Raw genomic sequence first — 17,901 nt, 5'->3', positions numbered from 1 at the left:
TACCCATTTGTAATGATTTGTGCCGTCAACTCATTTACTTTATTTCGAATGTTGCGTGCGTTTAGGTAGAGTGTTTTAATACTAGTTTTTAAACCATGATTTTTAGTTTTGACCCCTCCTGCAGCCCCTTTATATTCATACATATTGTCCCTTCCTGTCACCTTGTGGTTTACACTTACCCCAGTGCTACTCTGCTCTGTTGCCTCCTGTCTTTTGCATTCTTTCTTGGGGTCCTGTTCATCTGAGCTCTCACCCACGCTAACTAGCTCAGAGCCCTCTCCTGGGTTCCGAATACTCCTCGCATTGAGGCACCGAGCTTTCATGCTTGCCTTTTTATTACACTTTGACCCTTTAGAATTTTGCTGTACATTGGCCCTTTTTGTTTTTTGCCTTGGGTTACTCTGCCCTCCACTTTTACTCATCTCCTTTCTGTCTTTTGCTTTTGTCTCTATTTTGTTTCCCTCTGTCTCCCTGTTTTGGTTCCCATCCCCCTGCCCTATTAGTTTAACTCCTCCCCAACAGCACTAGCAAACACTCCCCCTAGGACATTGGTTCCGGTCCTGCCCAGGTGCAGACAGTCCGGTTTGTACTGGTCTCTCCTCCCCCAGAACCGGTTCCAATGCCCCAGGAATTTGAATCCCTCCCTGCTGCACCACTGCTCAAGCCACGTATTCATCTGAGCTATCCTGCGATTCCTACTCTGACTAGCACGTGGCACTGGTAGCAATCCTGGGATTACTACTTTTGAGGTCCTACGTTTTAATTTAGCTCCTAGCTCCTTAAATTCGTCTCGAAGGACCTCATCCCTTTTTTTACCTATATCGTTGGTACCAATGTGCACCACGACAACTGGCTGTTCACCCTCCCTTTTCAGAATGTCCTGCACCCACTCCGAGACATCCTTGACCCTTGCACCAGGGAGGCAACATATCATCCTGGAGTCTCGGTTGCGGTCGCAGAAACGCCTATCTATTCCCCTTACAATTGAATCTCCTATCACTATCGCTCTCCCACTCTTTTTCCTGCCCTCCTGTGCAGCACAGCCAGCCACGGTGCCATGAACTTGGCTGCTGCACTCCCCTGATGAGTCATCCCCCTCAACAGTACCCAAAGCGGTGTATCTGTTTTGCAGGGGGATGACCGCAGGGGACCCCTGCATTACCTTCCTTGCACTGCTCTTCCTGCTGGTCTTCCATTCCCTAACTGGCTGTGGACCCTTCACCTACGGTAAGACCAACTCGCTACACGTGCTACTCATGTCATTCTCAGCATCGTGGATGCTCCAGAGTAAATCCACCCTCAGCTCCAATTCCGCAACGTGGACCGTCAGGAGCTGGAGGCGGATACACTTCCTGCACACGTAGTCGTCAGGGACACCGGAGGCGTCCCTGATTTCCCACATAGTACAGGAGGAGCATAACACTTGTCCGAGCTCTCCTGCCATGACTTAACCCTTAGATTAACTTAAATTGGCAACAACAGTGCTAAAAGTTGCTCACTGATATAGAAGAGAAAAAAGAAAAACTACTTACCAATCACCAGCCAATCACTTACCCCCTTGGCTGTGACGTCACCTTTCTATTTCTTTCTACTTTTTTGCCTTCTCCCTGTAGCTGCACAAGCTCCGCCTTTTGTAGGCCTCACCGACCCCCGACTGAGTGACGCACCTCCCGATCTCGCGGCCTTTTGTAGGCCTCTCCGACTCACGGACCCCCGACTCAGTGACCCACCTCGCGGCCTTTTGTAGGCCTCTCCGACTCACAGACCCCCGACTCAGTGATGCAGCTCCCGACCTCGCGGCCTTTTGTAGGCCTCTCCTACTCACGGACCCCCGACTCAGTGACGCAGCTCCCGACCTCGCGGCCTTTTGTAGGCCTCTCCGACTCACGGACTCCCGACTCAGTGACGCACCTCGCGGCCTTTTGTAGGCCTCTCCGACTCACGGACCCCCAACTCAGCAATGCACCTCCCGACCTGCGGCCTTTTGTAGGCCTCTCTGACATGTATATTCCATGAATTTGCCCTCCACACTATTACTGCAAATTTGGTTTGCCCAGTCTCTATGTAGATTAAAGTCTAAATTACTGTATTGCCCTTGTTACATGCCCCTCTAATTCCCTGATTTATACTGTGCCCGACATTACCACTAGTGTTTGGGGGCCTATGAACATCTCCCACCAATGTTTTCTGCCCCTTGTTGTTTCTTAGCTCCACCCAAACTGATTCTACTTCTTGATTTTCCGAGTTAAGATCCTTTCTCCCTACTGTCTTTCTCCCATCCTTTATTATCAGGGCTGCCCCTCCTCCTTTTCCATTTTGCTGATCTCTTCTAAAAGTTACATTTCCTAGAACATTTAATTTCCAACCTTGGTCACTTTGCAACCATGTCTCCGTAATGGCTATTGATCAAACCGATTCATTTCTATCTACGCTATTAATTCATCTATTTTGTTGTGAATGTTTCGCACATTCAGATATAGTGCCTTTGGCTTTGACTTTTTCTATTTTTCCCTGATGTCACGTTAGTCGCTGATGCCCTATGACTTTTGTTACTCTCTCTGTCCCTTCCTGACCCACTCTGCTATTTTACCCCAAACCCTGCTCTGCTCCAGAGCCTTGACATTCCTCTTGCTGCTTTTAAATTGACCCTTCCCTGAATCCTCCCAGAGAGTACTTTAACTAGTTTCCTCTTAAATGTATCTGAGCTATTCGCCTCGACTACTCCTTGTGGTAGCAAGTTCCATATTCTATCCACGATAAAGACATTTGCCCTGAATTCCTTAATGGATTATTGGTGGCCCCTAGTGCCCTATATGCATGGCCCCTAGTTTTGGACCTCCCACAACCATAGAATGATACAGCACCAAAAGGGGGCCACTCCGATACAAAACCGCCTGAGAGACAGGAAGCAGAGAGTATTGGGTCATGCTTCTTTATCAGATGGGTGGGAAGTATGCAGTGGTGTCCCCAGGGGTCAGTGTTGGGACCATTGCTCTTTCTGATATATATTAATGACCTGGACTTGGTGTACAGTGCATGAGTTCAAAGTTTGCTTTTGTAGTCTCAGATTTTGTAGTTACGCTGTCCCTTTAGAAACATTGAAGCCCTTAGGATTAAAGTCTTCTGAAAGTCCACATATACATCAACCTCTCCGTTATTTCATCAAAGAACTCCAGCAAGTTTGTCAGGCACAATTTGCCTCTGACAAATCCACGCTGGCCTTTATTATCCCAGGTTTTTCCAAACGCCAATTCATTTTGTCCTGGATGATTGTCTCTAAAAGTGCTCCCCCCCCCCCCCCCCCCCCCCCACCCCGAGTTAGGCAGGCTGGCCTGTACATCTGTACATGCCGGGTTCATCCCTCTCTCTCTCTCTCTCTCCCCCCCACCCCCACCCCCGAGTTAGGCAGGCTGGCCTGTACATCTGTACATGCCGGGTTCATCCCTCTCTCTCTCTCTCTCTCTCTCTCCCCCCCCCCCCCCACCCCCACCCCCACCCCCGAGTTAGGCTGACTGGCCTGTACATCTGTACATGCCGGGTTCATCCCTCTCTCTCTCTCTCTCTCCCTCTCCCCCCCCCCCTCCGAGTTAGGCTGACTAGCTTGTACATCTGTACATGCCGGGTTTATCCCTCTCCCCCCCCCCCCCCCCCGAGTTAGGCTGACTGGCCTGTGGATGCTGGGTTTATCCCCCCCCCCCCCCTTGTTTGAACATTTGCAACCCCCATCGTTTTCTGGCACCACTCCCATATCCAAGGAGGATTGGAAGATTGTGGCCAGAAATTCTGCTTCCCTCAGTATCCCAGAATGTATCCCATCTGGACAGGGAGTGTTTTCAGCTTTGAGTGCGGCAAACCTTTTATGCGCCTCCTCTTTATCTATTTTTATCTTATCCAATATGGCAATACTTTGGGCCCAAGTTTTGGCTTGAGTTGCTCCTATTTTTCTTGGAGCAACTAGTTTAGTATGGAGTATCTTAGAAATCGCAATTCTCGGCATTTAGTTTTAGTTAGTTAGAATAGTTTAGTTTTAGTACATTTTTTTTTCAAAAGGGGGCGTTACCAGCCACTTACGCTTGTTTTGCAAGTTTAGCCAGCGAAAAGTTACTCCAAACTAACTTAGAATGGAGTACGTGTCGACTTTTGTACACTTTAGAAATTAGCGGGTAGCGAGAGATGGGGGTGGAAGGGAAGTTAGGGGATTTTACAAAACATTAAACACTTCACTTTTACCAATAAAGAGCCATCGTCAATAATAAATGATAAATGAATCAATAAATCAATCAATCAAAAAAAAAATTTAAAAATTAAAAATTTTAAAAAAATTAAAAATCAATCAATAAAGAAAAATTTTAAAGTTTCTACTCACCTACTGCAGCACCGGGAGCCCTCCAACAGCCTGCCGAAGAGCTGGTCGGGCGGGCCCCGCCACCGAGGAGGAGTTCAGGCGGGCCCCATTCCCGAGGAGGTAACGGCAATGGCCTCGAGGCGAGGGACGGTGAGCTCACTCGGGATAGGGGCGGCGAACATCGCGACGTCCCTTCGGCCAGGGATAGGGTTGCCCGGAGACAGGCCGCGCTGGGAGGGCCAGGAGTTACTGCGCATGCGTGCAGACTCCACTGCGCATGTGCGCAGCTGCCGGCACTCTTTTGAGCCCAGGGCTGTAGCTCTGCCCCCAGCTGCTCGTGTTGCGCTGTGTTGACTGTGAAACAGTCCTGCTGGACGCTGAGAATCGCCAGGTAAGTTTTAGGCATTTTTTTTTTATATTCTAAAAAATAGGCGGGCCTCTCGGAGTGCACCGTTCTGGGAGGACATCCGAAACTCGGGCCCATAATGTGGAGAAATGTGAAGTTATCCACTTTGGTAGGAAAAATAAAAAAGTATTTTTTGAATGGTGAGAGTTTGGGAAATGTTGGTGTTCAGAGGGACCTGGGTGTCCTTGTACACCAATCACTGAAAGTTAACATGCTGGTACAGCAAGCAATTGAGAAATCAAATGGTATGTTGGCCTTTATTACAAGAGGATTTGAGTATAAGAGTAAAGACCTCTTACTGTAATTATATCGGGCCCTGGTGAGACCACACCTGGAGTATTGTGCACAGTTCTGGTCTCCTTACCTAAGGAAGGATATACTTGCCATAGAGGGAGTGCAACGAAGGTTCACCAGACTGATTCCTGGGATGGGGGGATTGTCCTATGAGGAGAGATTGAGTAGACTCGGCTGATATTCTTAAGCGGTTAAAAGAATGAGAGGTGATCTCATTGAAAGATTCAAAATTCTTACAGGGCTTGACAGGGGAGATGCAGGGAGGGTGTTTCCCCCGGGCTGGGGAGTCTAGAACCAGGGGTCACAGTCTCAGGATAAGGGGTCGGCCATTTAGGACTGAGATGAGGAGAAATTTCTTCACTCAGAGGGTGGTGAATCTTTGGAATTCTCTGCCCCAGAGGGCTGTAGAGGCTCAGTCTTCAAGTATACTCAAGACAGGGATCGATAGATTTTTGGATATTAAGGGAATCGAGGGATATGGGGATAGTGCAGGGAACTGGAGTTGAGGTCGATGATCAGCCGTGATCTGATTGAATGGCGGAGCAGGCTCGAGGCCTACTCCTGCTCCTAATTCTCATGTTTTATGTAATCAAACATTACTTTCCCTTTAGAAATCGCTGCTGACTATATTTTATTATACTCTCCATCTCAAGATGTTTTGTTATCTAATCTTTTAGCAAAGATTCCATTATCTTTCTTACTTCTGACAGTATGCAAACAGGTTTTTAGTTCTGCCTTGCTGTTTGAATATAGGAATTACATTTGTTCCTTTCCTATTGAATATTTATCTCTGGCCGTTGCCTCTCCTCCCTAATCTCACTGACAATCCACGGGTGCAGTCCACCACAAGCCGTGCTTTTGTCCTCAGGTTCGTCCAGTAACTGTTGTAATATCCCTCTGTCATTTGCCTTTTGTTATCCTCCACTGAGAAAGCATGTTTGTGTCACTAGTATGTCATAAGAACATAAGAAATAGGAACAGGAGTCGGCCATTCGTCCCTCGAGCCTGCTCCGCCATTTAATACGATCATGGCTGATCTGATCATGGATTTGGGTCCACTTCCCTGCCCGCTCCCCATAACCCCTTATTCCCTTATCGGTTAAGAATATACCTGCCCATATTTGGCCTTGTGTGGTTCGCGGCATCATCACCCGCAGCGGGAAGCCCGAGGCACATCATGCACAACCGTTCCAACATCTCCGCTGGCACCAACACACTACTGTCCAGTGTAGCAGTGGCCCCAAAAACCCACCCCGGGGTGCGATTCCCCTCCCCCACCCCCACCCCTGGGTGCGATTCCCCCCTCCCCCACCCCTGGATGCGATTCCCCCCTCCCCCACCCCTGGATGCGATTCCGCTCCCCCACCCCCTCCCCCCCCCCCACCTTGGGGTGCGATTCCCCTCCCCCACCCCTGGATGCGATTCCCCTCCCCCCCCCCCCCATCCCCACCCCGGGGTGCGATTCCCCTCCCCCACCCCTGGGTGTGATTCCCCTCCCCCTCCCCCACCCCTGGGTGCGATTCCCCTCCCCCACCCCTGGGTGCGATTACCCTGCCTCACCCCCTTCCCCACCCTTGGGTGCGATTCCCCCAGGATTCACATTGTTCAGAATAACCAGCGTCGATCCCAGCCCGTCCCTCTCACTTGACTACTCCAACTCACTCCTGGCCGGCCTCCCACATTCCACACCACGTAAACTTGAAGTCATCCAAAACGCAGCAGTCCGCGTCCTAACTCGCACCAAGTCCCCATCACCCATCACCCATCACCCATCGCCCATCACCCAGTGCTTTCTGACCTACATTGCTCCCGGTTAAACAAAGCCCCGATTTGAAAATTCTCATCCTGGTTTACAAATCACTCCATGGTCTTGCCCCTCCCTATCTCTGTAATCTTTTTCAGCCTCACAATCCCACAAGATATCTACGCTCCTCAAATTCTGGCCTCGTGAACATCCCTCATTATAACTGCTCAACCATCGTTGGCCGTGGCTTCAGCTGCCGGGGCCCCAAGCTCTGGAACTCCCTCCCGAAACCTCTCCGCCTCTCTCTCCTCCTTAACACCGACCTCTAAACAAGCTTTTGGTCATCTGCCTTAATTTCCTCTGTGACTCTGTCTGTAACGCTGCTGTGAAGCGCACTGGGACGTTTCACTACGTTAAGGGCGCTACATAAATACACGTTATTAGTATTAAAGCAGCACCTCGGTTACTAAGCTGGTGAGCAGTCCGCTGTTGTTGCTTGTACATTTGTCAAATATGCCGTTATATTTGAAATAATGCAGCTGCTTTCATCTGTATAAGGACACATGGTCAGTGTGCAATATTTAAAGATACTTCTACTTTTTATCAACAGGTTCCAAAAGTTACAAGGAACATGGGCACAGAATGCTGCTGAATTGGCTGCCCGGTGTGATCACATCAGGAGAAAACCCAATTAAAGGGCTGTATGAAGGCCTCGTGGCAATAGGCAGGAACGACCTGGCCGGTAATTGATACTTTATCAGAAGAACCGCTTCAGATGGCGGCTACATTGCCCAATGTAACACTAGTTGGGTTGAGAGACTGTGATCATCAGTTTTAAGCTGTCTGCCGGTGATACTGAAATGCTGCACTAGTATCGAAGACAGACAATCACAGCTCACACATTGATCAGCAGCAGGTTGCATCAAATGTGTTCAGTACAGGAGCTATCAGACTATACAGCAAATTGAGGAGGGATCTACCCGGGTAAATTGGAGTCAAAGACTGGCAGGCAGAAATGTAATGGAGCAAGGGTGGTCTTTAAAGAGGAGATGGTTGGGGTACAGTCGAGGGGGAAAGGGGAGACAACCAAAGCCAGAACACCCTGGATGACGAAGGAGTGAGAGAGTAGGGAGTAGGACAGATGTCAGCTTGATAATACAAGGGAGAATCGGGCTGAATATAAAATGTCCCGAGGAGAAATGAAAAAGGAAATAAGAAGGACAAAGAAAGTGTACGAGAATAGATTGGGGCGAACATAAACGGGAATCCACAGGGCCTCCATAGGCATATTAACAGTAAGCGGGTTGTCAGACGAGTGGTGGGGCTGATTGGAGAATTACTGGTGGATGCAGAAGGCTAAGATACTAAATGGATTCTTTGGATCGGTAATGTTATGTATACAATAACGGTACACACTGAGTATTGTGTAACTGAACAAGGTACACCCTTGTTTCTGCTTTATTACGGCCCAAAGCGCCTGACTCACAAAATGACTGGCCTTTTATACCAGAGCAGCACCATGTGCGTGCTGCTCAGTGGCTTCCAACAATGCCACCATTTGGTGGCTACAAACAGCATGTACATACATGACAATACCCTCCTCTGAGATCTTATCACAGTCTTTCACAGGTTGAGACGGTCCGGTGCGATTCTGGCCTTGGGTGAATGTGCGGAGTCTGTTGTGGCTGGTGGCTGGATGACTGACTTGTTGGGGGTGGCAGTGGCCATGTCAGGAATTGCAAGCCCATTTTTATTGAACAGGTCAGTGATGGAAATTCCGGGTTCACTGATGACCCTTGAGTCCTCTGAAGGCTGCTGGTAGGTTGGTTGGTCGGCAACGGTTTTGTCGTCCGACTGTTCTGGCTCGTCTGTGTGCCTCAGCTTTGTTTGATCCATGTGTTTCCTGCAAGTTTGCCCATTCTTGAGCTTGACAATAAATCCTCTGATGCCCCCCTTGGCCATGACCGTACCAGCGATCCATTTGGAACCCTGACCATAATTCAACACATATACAGAATCATTAACAGAAATCTCACGTGACACAGTTGCACGATCGTGGTACCCTTGTTGACTCTGTCTTCTGTATTCAACATGATTACTTAAATCCAGGTGGACAAGAGATAACTTGGTCTTAAGACCTCTTTTCATCATGAGTTCAGCAGGCGAGACCCCTGTGAGTTTGTGGGATCTTGTCCTGTAACTCAGCAGTATGCAAGACAAGTGGGTCTGCGGTGACCCTTGGGTTACTCTCCTCATGCTTTGCTTCATAATTTGTACTGCACGTTCTGCTTGCCCGTTGGACGCAGGCTTGAATGGTGCCTTACATGTTTTATGCCGTTGAGTTTTACAAACTCCTGAAACTCCTGACTGGTGAAGCACGACCCATTGTTGCTCACCACTGTATCAGGCAGACCATGTGTCGCGAACATGACATTGAGATTCTCTATGGTTGCCGTGGATGTGCTGGATGACATGATTATACACTCTATCCACTTCGAATAAGCATCCACCACCACTAAAAACATCTTGCCCAGGAAGGGACCTGCAAAATCTACATGGATCCTGGACCAAGGTTTGGACGGCCACGACCACAGACTCAGCAGCGATTCTGCTGGTGCTTTGCTGAGCTGCATGCAAGTGTTGCACTGATGCACACATGCTTCCAGCTCAGAATCAATTCCTGGCCACCATACGTGGGACCTGGTGATGGCCTTCTTCATCACTATACCAGGATGTGTGCTGTGTAACTCACGCACAAACTTCTCTCTCCCTTTCTTAGACATTACAATGAGATTGCCCCACAATATGCAATCTGCTTGAATAGACAGTTCGTCCTTGCAATGAATGTACGGTTTGGCCTCCTCGCATATTTGCTTAGGTATGGCAGACCAATCTCCTTTGAGGATGCAACCCTTTACCACCGATAAAATCGGGTCCTGGCTGGTCCAGGTCTTAACTTGGTGAGCCGTGACAGGGTACCCTTGTTCACTCAAAAGCATCCATGATTAATATTAAATCTGCCGGTTGCGGCGTTTCCACCTCCGGTGTGGGCAACGACAACCGGCTCAAAGCATCGGCACAATACTCTGTGCCAGGTCTGTGGCGAATGACACAATCATAGGCAGATAATGTCAGCGCCCACCTCTGGATGCGCGATGAAGCATTGGTATTGATACCTTTGCTCTAGGAAAACAACAAAATGAGCGGCTTGTGATCGGTCTCTCGTTCAAACCTCAGTCCGAACAGGTATTGATGCATCTTTTTAACACCGTACACACACGCTAAAGCTTCTTTTGCGACCATACTGTAGGCTCTTTCTGCTTTAGACAAACTTTTGGATGCATACTCGACAGGTTGAAGTTTCCCCAACTAATTGGCTTGTTGTAACATGCAACCAATTCCATATGACGATGCATCACAGGCCAAAGCTAAATGTTTACATGGGTCATAATGTACCAGCAGCTTGTTCGAGCAAAGCAGTTTAGTGGCTTTCTCGAAAGCTCTGTCTTGCAATGCGCCCCACACCCAGTTGTTGCCTTTTCTCAATAGCATGTGCAGTGGTTCAAGTAAGCTGCACAATTTAGGTAGGAAGTTACCAAAGTAGTTGGGTAGACCCAGGAACGAACGCAGCCCCATCACGTTCTGAGGCTTGGGTGCCTTCTTGATGGCTTTGGTTTTCACGTCAGTAGGTCTGATGCCATCAGCGGCGATTTTCCTCCCGAGGAATTCGACCTCCGGTGCCATGAAGGCACACTTCGAGTGTTTAAGTCTGAGTCCCACTCTTCCAAATGCAGCAGAATCTCTTCCAAGTTGTTCAGATGTTCCTTGGAGTCATGACCGGTGATCAGGATGTCATCTTGGAACACGACGGTTCTGGGAACGGTCTTCAGTAGACTTTCTATATTCCTCTGGAATATTGCTGCAGCCGAGCGAATTCCAAACGGGCACCTGTGGTAAATAAACAGTCCTTTGTACGTGCTAATGCACGTATGTCTCTTTGACGTCTCGACCAACTCCTGCATCATATAGGCTGACGTCAAGTCCAGTTTTGTGACCGACTTCCCTCCGGCTAGCATCGCAAACAAGTCATCAGCCTTCAGTAACGGGTACTGATCTTGTTTCGAAACCCTGTTGATCATAGCCTTGTAGTCTCCACAGATTCTGACTGTGCCATCACTTTGCAGTACAGGGGGCTGGCCCATTCATTAAATTCGACCGGTGATATGATCCCTTTACGCTGGAGTCTGTCCAGTTCAATTTCGACCTTGTCCCTCATCATATACGGCATTGCCCGAGCTTTATGATGGGCGGGTCTTGCATCCGAGTCCACGTGGATCTGCACCTTGGCTCCCGTGAAGTTGCCGATACCCGGTTCGAACAGCGAGGGGAACTTGCTCAATACTTGGTCACATGTGTCTTCCTCCGATGACAATGCCTTTATGTCGTTCCAGTCGCATCTGATTTTCTCCAACCAGCTCCTGCCGAGCAGCGTTGGGCCATTGCCTGGAACAATCCACAGCGGTAACTCGTGAACCGCACCGTTATACGACACATTAATTTGTGCACTGCCAATCACCTTTATCAGTTCTTTGGTGTACGTGCGCAGCTTAGCGTGAACAGGGTTCAGCCTGGGCCTCACAGTCTTAGTATCCCACAGCTTATTAAATGCCCTCTCTTCATGATTGATTGACTCGCCCCTGTGTCCAGTTCCATCGATACCGGTATCCCGTTAAACTTCACATTAATCAAAATTGGTTTACTTTTGGTTATGAAAGAGTACAGTCCATACATTTCCTCCTCTGGTATCTCAGATTGCGTATCCGGATCCGCGCTAGTCTGACCATCATCCTCCATGTGATGTGTCGCAGCACGCTTGCTCATCTGCAGACACTTGCGCTGAAGATGCCCCACTCTCAGACAGCCTTTGCAACTATATTGCTTAAATCGGCATTGCTGGTGCCAATGGTTTCCCCCACAACGCCAACACGGAGAAGTCGGATACATTCTCGCTGGCGGACTTTGGGCAGCCACAGGTTTCGCGAACGCAGCCGGATAGCCCTGCCATGTGCCGCTCTGCCGAACGCCGAATCAATCGCATTTACTGTACTTGCCGAGGTTCAGTTCTTCACCGATATTTGCTTTAAACTCCTTTCCGTTGTCATACATGATTGAGCGATGTGGATGGCCTTTTTTAAATCCAACTCCTCCACCGCCAGAAGTTTGCACAGGATCACTTCATGGTTGATACCGATAACAAAGAAGTCCCGCAGCATGTCTGCCAGTACTGTCCCGAGCTTGCACAGTCCCGCTAGACATCTCAGGTCAGCAACGAATTCCGCCGTGCTCTGGCCCTCCGGTCGAACGTGTGTATAAAACCCGTATCTCGAGATGATGCTGTTGTCTGGCTTGACGTGCACCCGTACCAATGTACACAACTCTTCGTACGTTTTCTCTGTTGGATCACTAGGCATGAGTAGATTCTTTATCAGACCGTAGATCTGATCCACACAGTGAGGAACACGGCCCGGCACCGATCTGCATCGTCGACCCCCTTCATTTTGTTGGTCACGAAGTACTGGTTCAAACAGCTCACAAAGTTTGCCCAATCTTCTCCCTCCATGAATCACTCTAAAAATCCAATCATGCTCATTTTGCAAACAAAGGTTTTTGTATTCTCGTTGCCAAATGTTATGTATGCAATAAAGGTTCAAACTGAGTATTGTTTAAACTAAGCAAGGTATAACCTTGGCTCTTCTTTATTACAGCCCAAATTGCCTGACTCACAAAATGGCTGGCCTTTTATACCTGAGCAGCACCATGTGCTGCTCAGTGGCCTCCAACAATGACACCATCTGGTGGCTACAAACAGCATGTACATACATGACAGGTGTTTACCAAGGAAGAGGACTTTGCCAAAGCTGTGGTAAACGAAGAGGTTGTTGGGATACTGCATGAGAGAAAAGTAGATAAAGAGGAGGCACTAGGAAGGCTGGCGATTATTAAAGTGTCAGAACAGTGGCAAATAGAATTCAATCCGGAGAAGTGTGAGGTAATGCATTTGGGGAGGGCTAACAAGGCAAGGGAATACACGTTAAATGGTAAGACACTGAGAAGTGTAGAGGAACAAAGGGAGATTATGCTTGAACTGTATAAAACATTAGTTAGGCCGCAGCTGGAGTACTGCGTGCAGTTCTGGTCACCACATTACAGGAAAGATGTGATTGCAATAGAGAGGGTACAGAGGAGATTTACGAGGATGTTGCCGGGACTGGAGAATCTTAGCGATGAGGAAAGATTGGATAGGCTGGGGTTGTTTTCTTTGGAACAGAGGAGACTGAGGGGAGATCTTATTGAGGTGTATAAAATTATGAGGGGCCTAGATAGAGTGGATAGGAAGGATCTATTTCCCTTAGCAGAGGGGTCAACAACCAGGGAGCATAGATTTATGTAATTGGTAGAAGGTTTAGAGGGGATTTGAGGGGAAATTTCTTCACCCAGAGGATGGTGGGGGTCTGGAACTCACTGCCTGAAAGGGTGGTAGAGGCAGAAACCCTCACCACATTTAAAAAAATACTTGGATGTGCGCTTGAAGAGCCGTAACCTACAGAGCTATGGACTGAGAGCTAGAAAATGGGATTAGGCTGGGTAGCTCTTTGTCGGCCGGCGCGGATACGATGGGCCGAATGGCCTCCTTCCAAGCTGCAAATTTCTATGATATCAAAGTGCAAAAAACACTTAGTGCAGGATATAGCTGGAAAATACATTTCTGTAATTATTTCTCATTTTGTTAATTATATTTATTACATTAATTTGCAGAAAGTATCAGAAGAAAAGCAAATGCTGACTGCAGTTCTCCCAGGAAGTGTACAATGATGTGATGTCTGAGGAACTGTGTCCTCTGAAGATTTGGAGACTCTGCAGAACTTGGTGACCATGAGCAGGAGACGGAGGGTAGATGTGGTCCCGAGTACTGAACCTCAGGCATCGATCAACAGTGTTCCAAGCTCGAACTGAGTGTGAGCTCACCTTGGCTTTACTGATGGACTACTTGATCAACATATCAACTGTGCAAATCATAGCAACGGGCAAAGTCCCATCACTAGTGATAATCAGAACCAGGCAAGCCAGATAGCAATTATAGATCTTTATTGTTTCTATTAGGCTACTCAACATACTGAAATAATATAGAAGTCAAAGTGCCAAGAAAGGACTGCTGATATTTTAACGCGGATAGGTCACGTTTGTAGGAACCTTTGATAATTTGTGTGAGTCCCATTGGAACCTCACGAAGCCTTGCTTCACAAAAAGCTCAGAGAGAAAAGGCTGAAGCTTTGGCCACGACATATCGCTGGCGCGTAGGTGGGACCCGCCCCTTCATTAAAGGCAGGCCAAGCTGCGGGCGGGAAACGGGGCCATCGCGGGACTACTGGGGAGCGGGGCGCTGTGACAGCAGCCCGGGGCACAGGGGGAGCACCGGACCCCGCGATTGAACAACAATGGCTGCACCTCCCCTTTAATTTTCACCCCACGAGCAGCAGCTTCAGGGAGCACCACCGAATTTTCACTCTGGGGCAAAAATGGGTGACATCATCATCGGCGACGCTGTGGAATGGGGCGCAACCGGCTACCACCGTGCTAAACTCCCGCGGAATTTCACAGGGTTAGTAGCAGCGCCACGCCTGGGCGACAAGTCGTTAGCGCCCATTAGCGTCCCTCAGCGCACCAGCGGGAGCCACAAATACCACCAATCTTTTCCCCCTTTGTAATTTTCCTCTTTTAAAACATAAAGATTTGCTGCCTGTGCACTGCCCTCCCATCCGGAACAATAATCCAAACAACCCATTCTGTTCACAGTGGCTGCAATGTGTTGCCATTTATACTAAGCACATTGGCACTATTTGCTCTGCCCCAGGGTCAGCGATGCTCAATGTTGACCCCACATTTTATTGCACATATTCCTGGTACTCTTACAATATGTCATGAATTGTCAATGGCCATCAAGGAACAGTTCTGGCATTTAATGTGACGGTGTTCCCTCGCGAGACTGAGTGATGCCCAACGGAGAAGAATTAGATTAATTTGTGGCAGTAACCGCTTTTATACATTTCAATGAAAAGAATTTCTCAATCAGCAACAGTCACACTATTGTTCAATGTGCTTCACTTTGAACCAATCCATTTTGCATACGAGCAAATGCTCATCACTACTTTTATTTATAAACACAAAATGCCATGACCCCACCCCCATCTCATGTCCAGCCATTATCCACCTTGGCCAGGCCAAGGAGCGGTCCCACCAGGAGCTCATCCGACCTGCCCGCTCCCCTCCACACTGGGTGACCAAAGGTCAGGAGCGTGGGACGGAAGTACAGCCAGAGATTGAGGGGCTGCAACCTCTCAGCCCGTGTGCACATGGAACACGGACTCAATCCAGGCAGCCTGGGAGATCATAACGTGGCATAAAAACATGCACCGTGCATCCCAGATCCCCCATGGAACAGAGGACCACTCCCAGAACCCCGCCCCACCCAACGGCAATATGAAATGTCAGAGTGTCCGGATGGTGAGGTGGAACATCGGAATGTCCGGATGGTGAGATGGAACGTCGGAGTGTCCGGATGGTGAGATGGATGTGGGGATGTGTCCGGATAGTGAGATGGATGTGGGGGAGTGTCCAGATAGTGAGATGGAACGTCAGAGTGTCCGGATGGAAGACGAGGGCAAGAAAGTGGAGAATGTGAAGGAGCAGCCCATTCAGGAAATGCCTCTATGCAGAGTGGGAGGGGATTTCTGAGAGATGCCTCGAGTTGTGAGGTGGAGGGACCCGAGGGGGGATTCAGAGCCTGGCCCCTGGGAGCAATTCTGTCTGATTGGGGTAAAGTATCACTGCACAGGCTCAAGGCTCCACAACACACCTGGTGGAGTCAGAGCCGAGTGCGGTGTTTAGCTCCCCGCTGGCATCGGCCGTGAGCAGATATAATGCCAGGAGGTCCTGTGTACCAACATTTCTGAGCCATCCAGTACGTCTCCGACTCTTCGTCACCTTGGCAGCCAGGGCTCTCTTCCTGTCCAGCCACATGAGTCCACGATCGTCGAGGTGCGGATTCCTGAGCAGTGGCTCCCACGGGATAGCCGCTACTCCTGACTGGGGAGAGCTCTGGCTGGAGGCGACCATGCAAGAAGGAACGGTTCCCCAATTAACAAACGGTGCTGTGGGTTGTATTTTAGGCTGTGCTATGGAATCCTGGTCTTTAATACAAAGGGGATGGTGTATAAAAGCAGGGAAGTCTTGCTACAGTTTTACAGGGGATTGGTGAGGCCACACCTGGGATACTGCGTGCAGTTTTGGTTTCCATATTTAAGAAAGGATATACTTGCTTTGGAGGCAGTTCAGAGAAGGTTCACAAGCTTGATTCCGGGGATGAGGGGGTTGACTTATGAGGAAAGGTTGAGTAGGTTGGGCCTCTACTCATTGGAATTCAGAAGAATGAGAGGTGATCTTATCAAAAGTGCATAAGGGATGGTTTTCTAGACCAATATGTCGAGGAACCAATTAGGGGGGAGGCCATCTTAGACTGGGTGTTGTGTAATGAGAGAGGATTAATTAGAAATCTCATTGTGCGAGGCCCCTTGGGGAAGAGTGACCATAATATGGTGGAATTCTGCATTAGGATGGAGAATGAAACAGTTAATTCAGAGACCATGGTCCAGAACTTAAAGAAGGGTAACTTTGAAGGTATGAGGCGTGAATTGGCTAGGATAGATTGGCGAATGATACTTAAGGGGTTGACTGTGGATGGGCAAGGGAAGGTGGCTCAACCGAGGCTATCAAGGGAAATCAGGGATAGTATTAAAGCCAAGGAAGTGGCATACAAATTGGCCAGAAATAGCAGCGAACCCGGGGACTGGGAGAAATTTAGAACTCAGCAGAGGAGGACAAACGGTTTGATTAGGGCAGGGAAAATGGAGTACGAGAAGAAGCTTGCAGGGAACATTAAGGCGGATTGCAAAAGTTTCTATGTAAAGAGAAAAAGGTTAGTAAAGACAAACGTAGGTCCCCTGCAGTCAGAATCAGGGGAAGTCATAACGGGGAACAAAGAAATGGCAGACCAATTGAACAAGTACTTTGGTTCGGTATTCACTAAGGAGGACACAAACAACCTTCCGGATATAAAAGGGGTAGAGGGTCTAGTAAGGAGGAGGAACTGAGGGAAATCTTTATTAGTCGGGAAATTGTGTTGGGGAAATTGATGGGATTGAAGGCCGATAAATCCCCAGGGCCTGATGGACTGCATCCCAGAGTACTTAAGGAGGTGGCCTTGGAAATAGCGGATGCATTGACAGTCATTTTCCAACATTCCATTGACTCTGGATCAGTTCCTATCGAGTGGAGGGTAGCCAATGTAACCCCACTTTTTAAAAAAGGAGGGAGAGAGAAAACAGGAAATTATAGACCGGTCAGCCTGACCTCAGTAGTGGGTAAAATGATGGAATCAATTATTAAGGATGTCATAGCAGCGCATTTGGAAAATAGTGACATGATAGGTCCAAGTCAGCATGGATTTGTGAAAGAGAAATCATGCTTGACAAATCTTCTGGAATTTTTTGAGGATGTTTCCAGTAAAGTGGACAAAGGAGAACCAGTTGATGTGGTATATTTGGACTTTCAGAAGGCTTTCGACAAGGTCCCACACAAGAGATTAATGTGCAAAGTTAAAGCACATGGGATTGGGGGTAGTGTGCTGACGTGGATTGAGAACTGGTTGTCAGACAGGAAGCAAAGAGTAGGAGTAAATGGGTACTTTTCAGAATGGCAGGCAGTGACTAGTGGGGTACCGCAAGGTTCTGTGCTGGGGCCCCAGCTGTTTGCATTGTACATTAATCATTTGGACGAGGGGATTAAATGTATCTCCAAATTTGCGGATGACACTAAGTTGGGTGGCAGTGTGAACTGCGAGGAGGATGCTATGAGGCTGCAGAGTGACTTGGATAGGTTAGGTGAGTGGGCAAATGAATGGCAGATGAAGTATAATGTGGATAAATGTGAGGTTATCCACTTTGGTGGTAAAAACAGAGAGACAGACTATTATCTGAATAGTGACAGATTAGGAAA

General features: G+C 48.5%; 1 protein-coding gene across 1 annotated transcript in view; it reads left to right on the top strand.

Annotated features, from left to right (window-relative positions):
• ankdd1a (ankyrin repeat and death domain containing 1A) overlaps nt 1–17,076 on the top strand; it is a 152,367-nt gene extending 135,291 nt beyond the window's left edge. The window contains exons 14-16 of the mRNA XM_070859137.1: nt 1,161–1,227; nt 7,400–7,531; nt 13,606–17,076. Of these exons, the coding sequence (XP_070715238.1) occupies nt 1,161–1,227; nt 7,400–7,531; nt 13,606–13,667 (261 nt within the window). The 3' untranslated portion in view covers nt 13,668–17,076. The remainder of the gene's footprint in view (nt 1–1,160; nt 1,228–7,399; nt 7,532–13,605) is intronic.
• Nucleotides 17,077–17,901: the final 825 nt, after the last annotated feature.

The sequence above is a fragment of the Pristiophorus japonicus genome, chromosome 17 (genome assembly GCF_044704955.1).
Source record: "Pristiophorus japonicus isolate sPriJap1 chromosome 17, sPriJap1.hap1, whole genome shotgun sequence".
Taxonomy (NCBI): domain Eukaryota; kingdom Metazoa; phylum Chordata; class Chondrichthyes; family Pristiophoridae; genus Pristiophorus; species Pristiophorus japonicus.
Note: the sequence above shows the minus strand (reverse complement) of the source record. Positions and strands in the feature narration are given on the sequence as shown.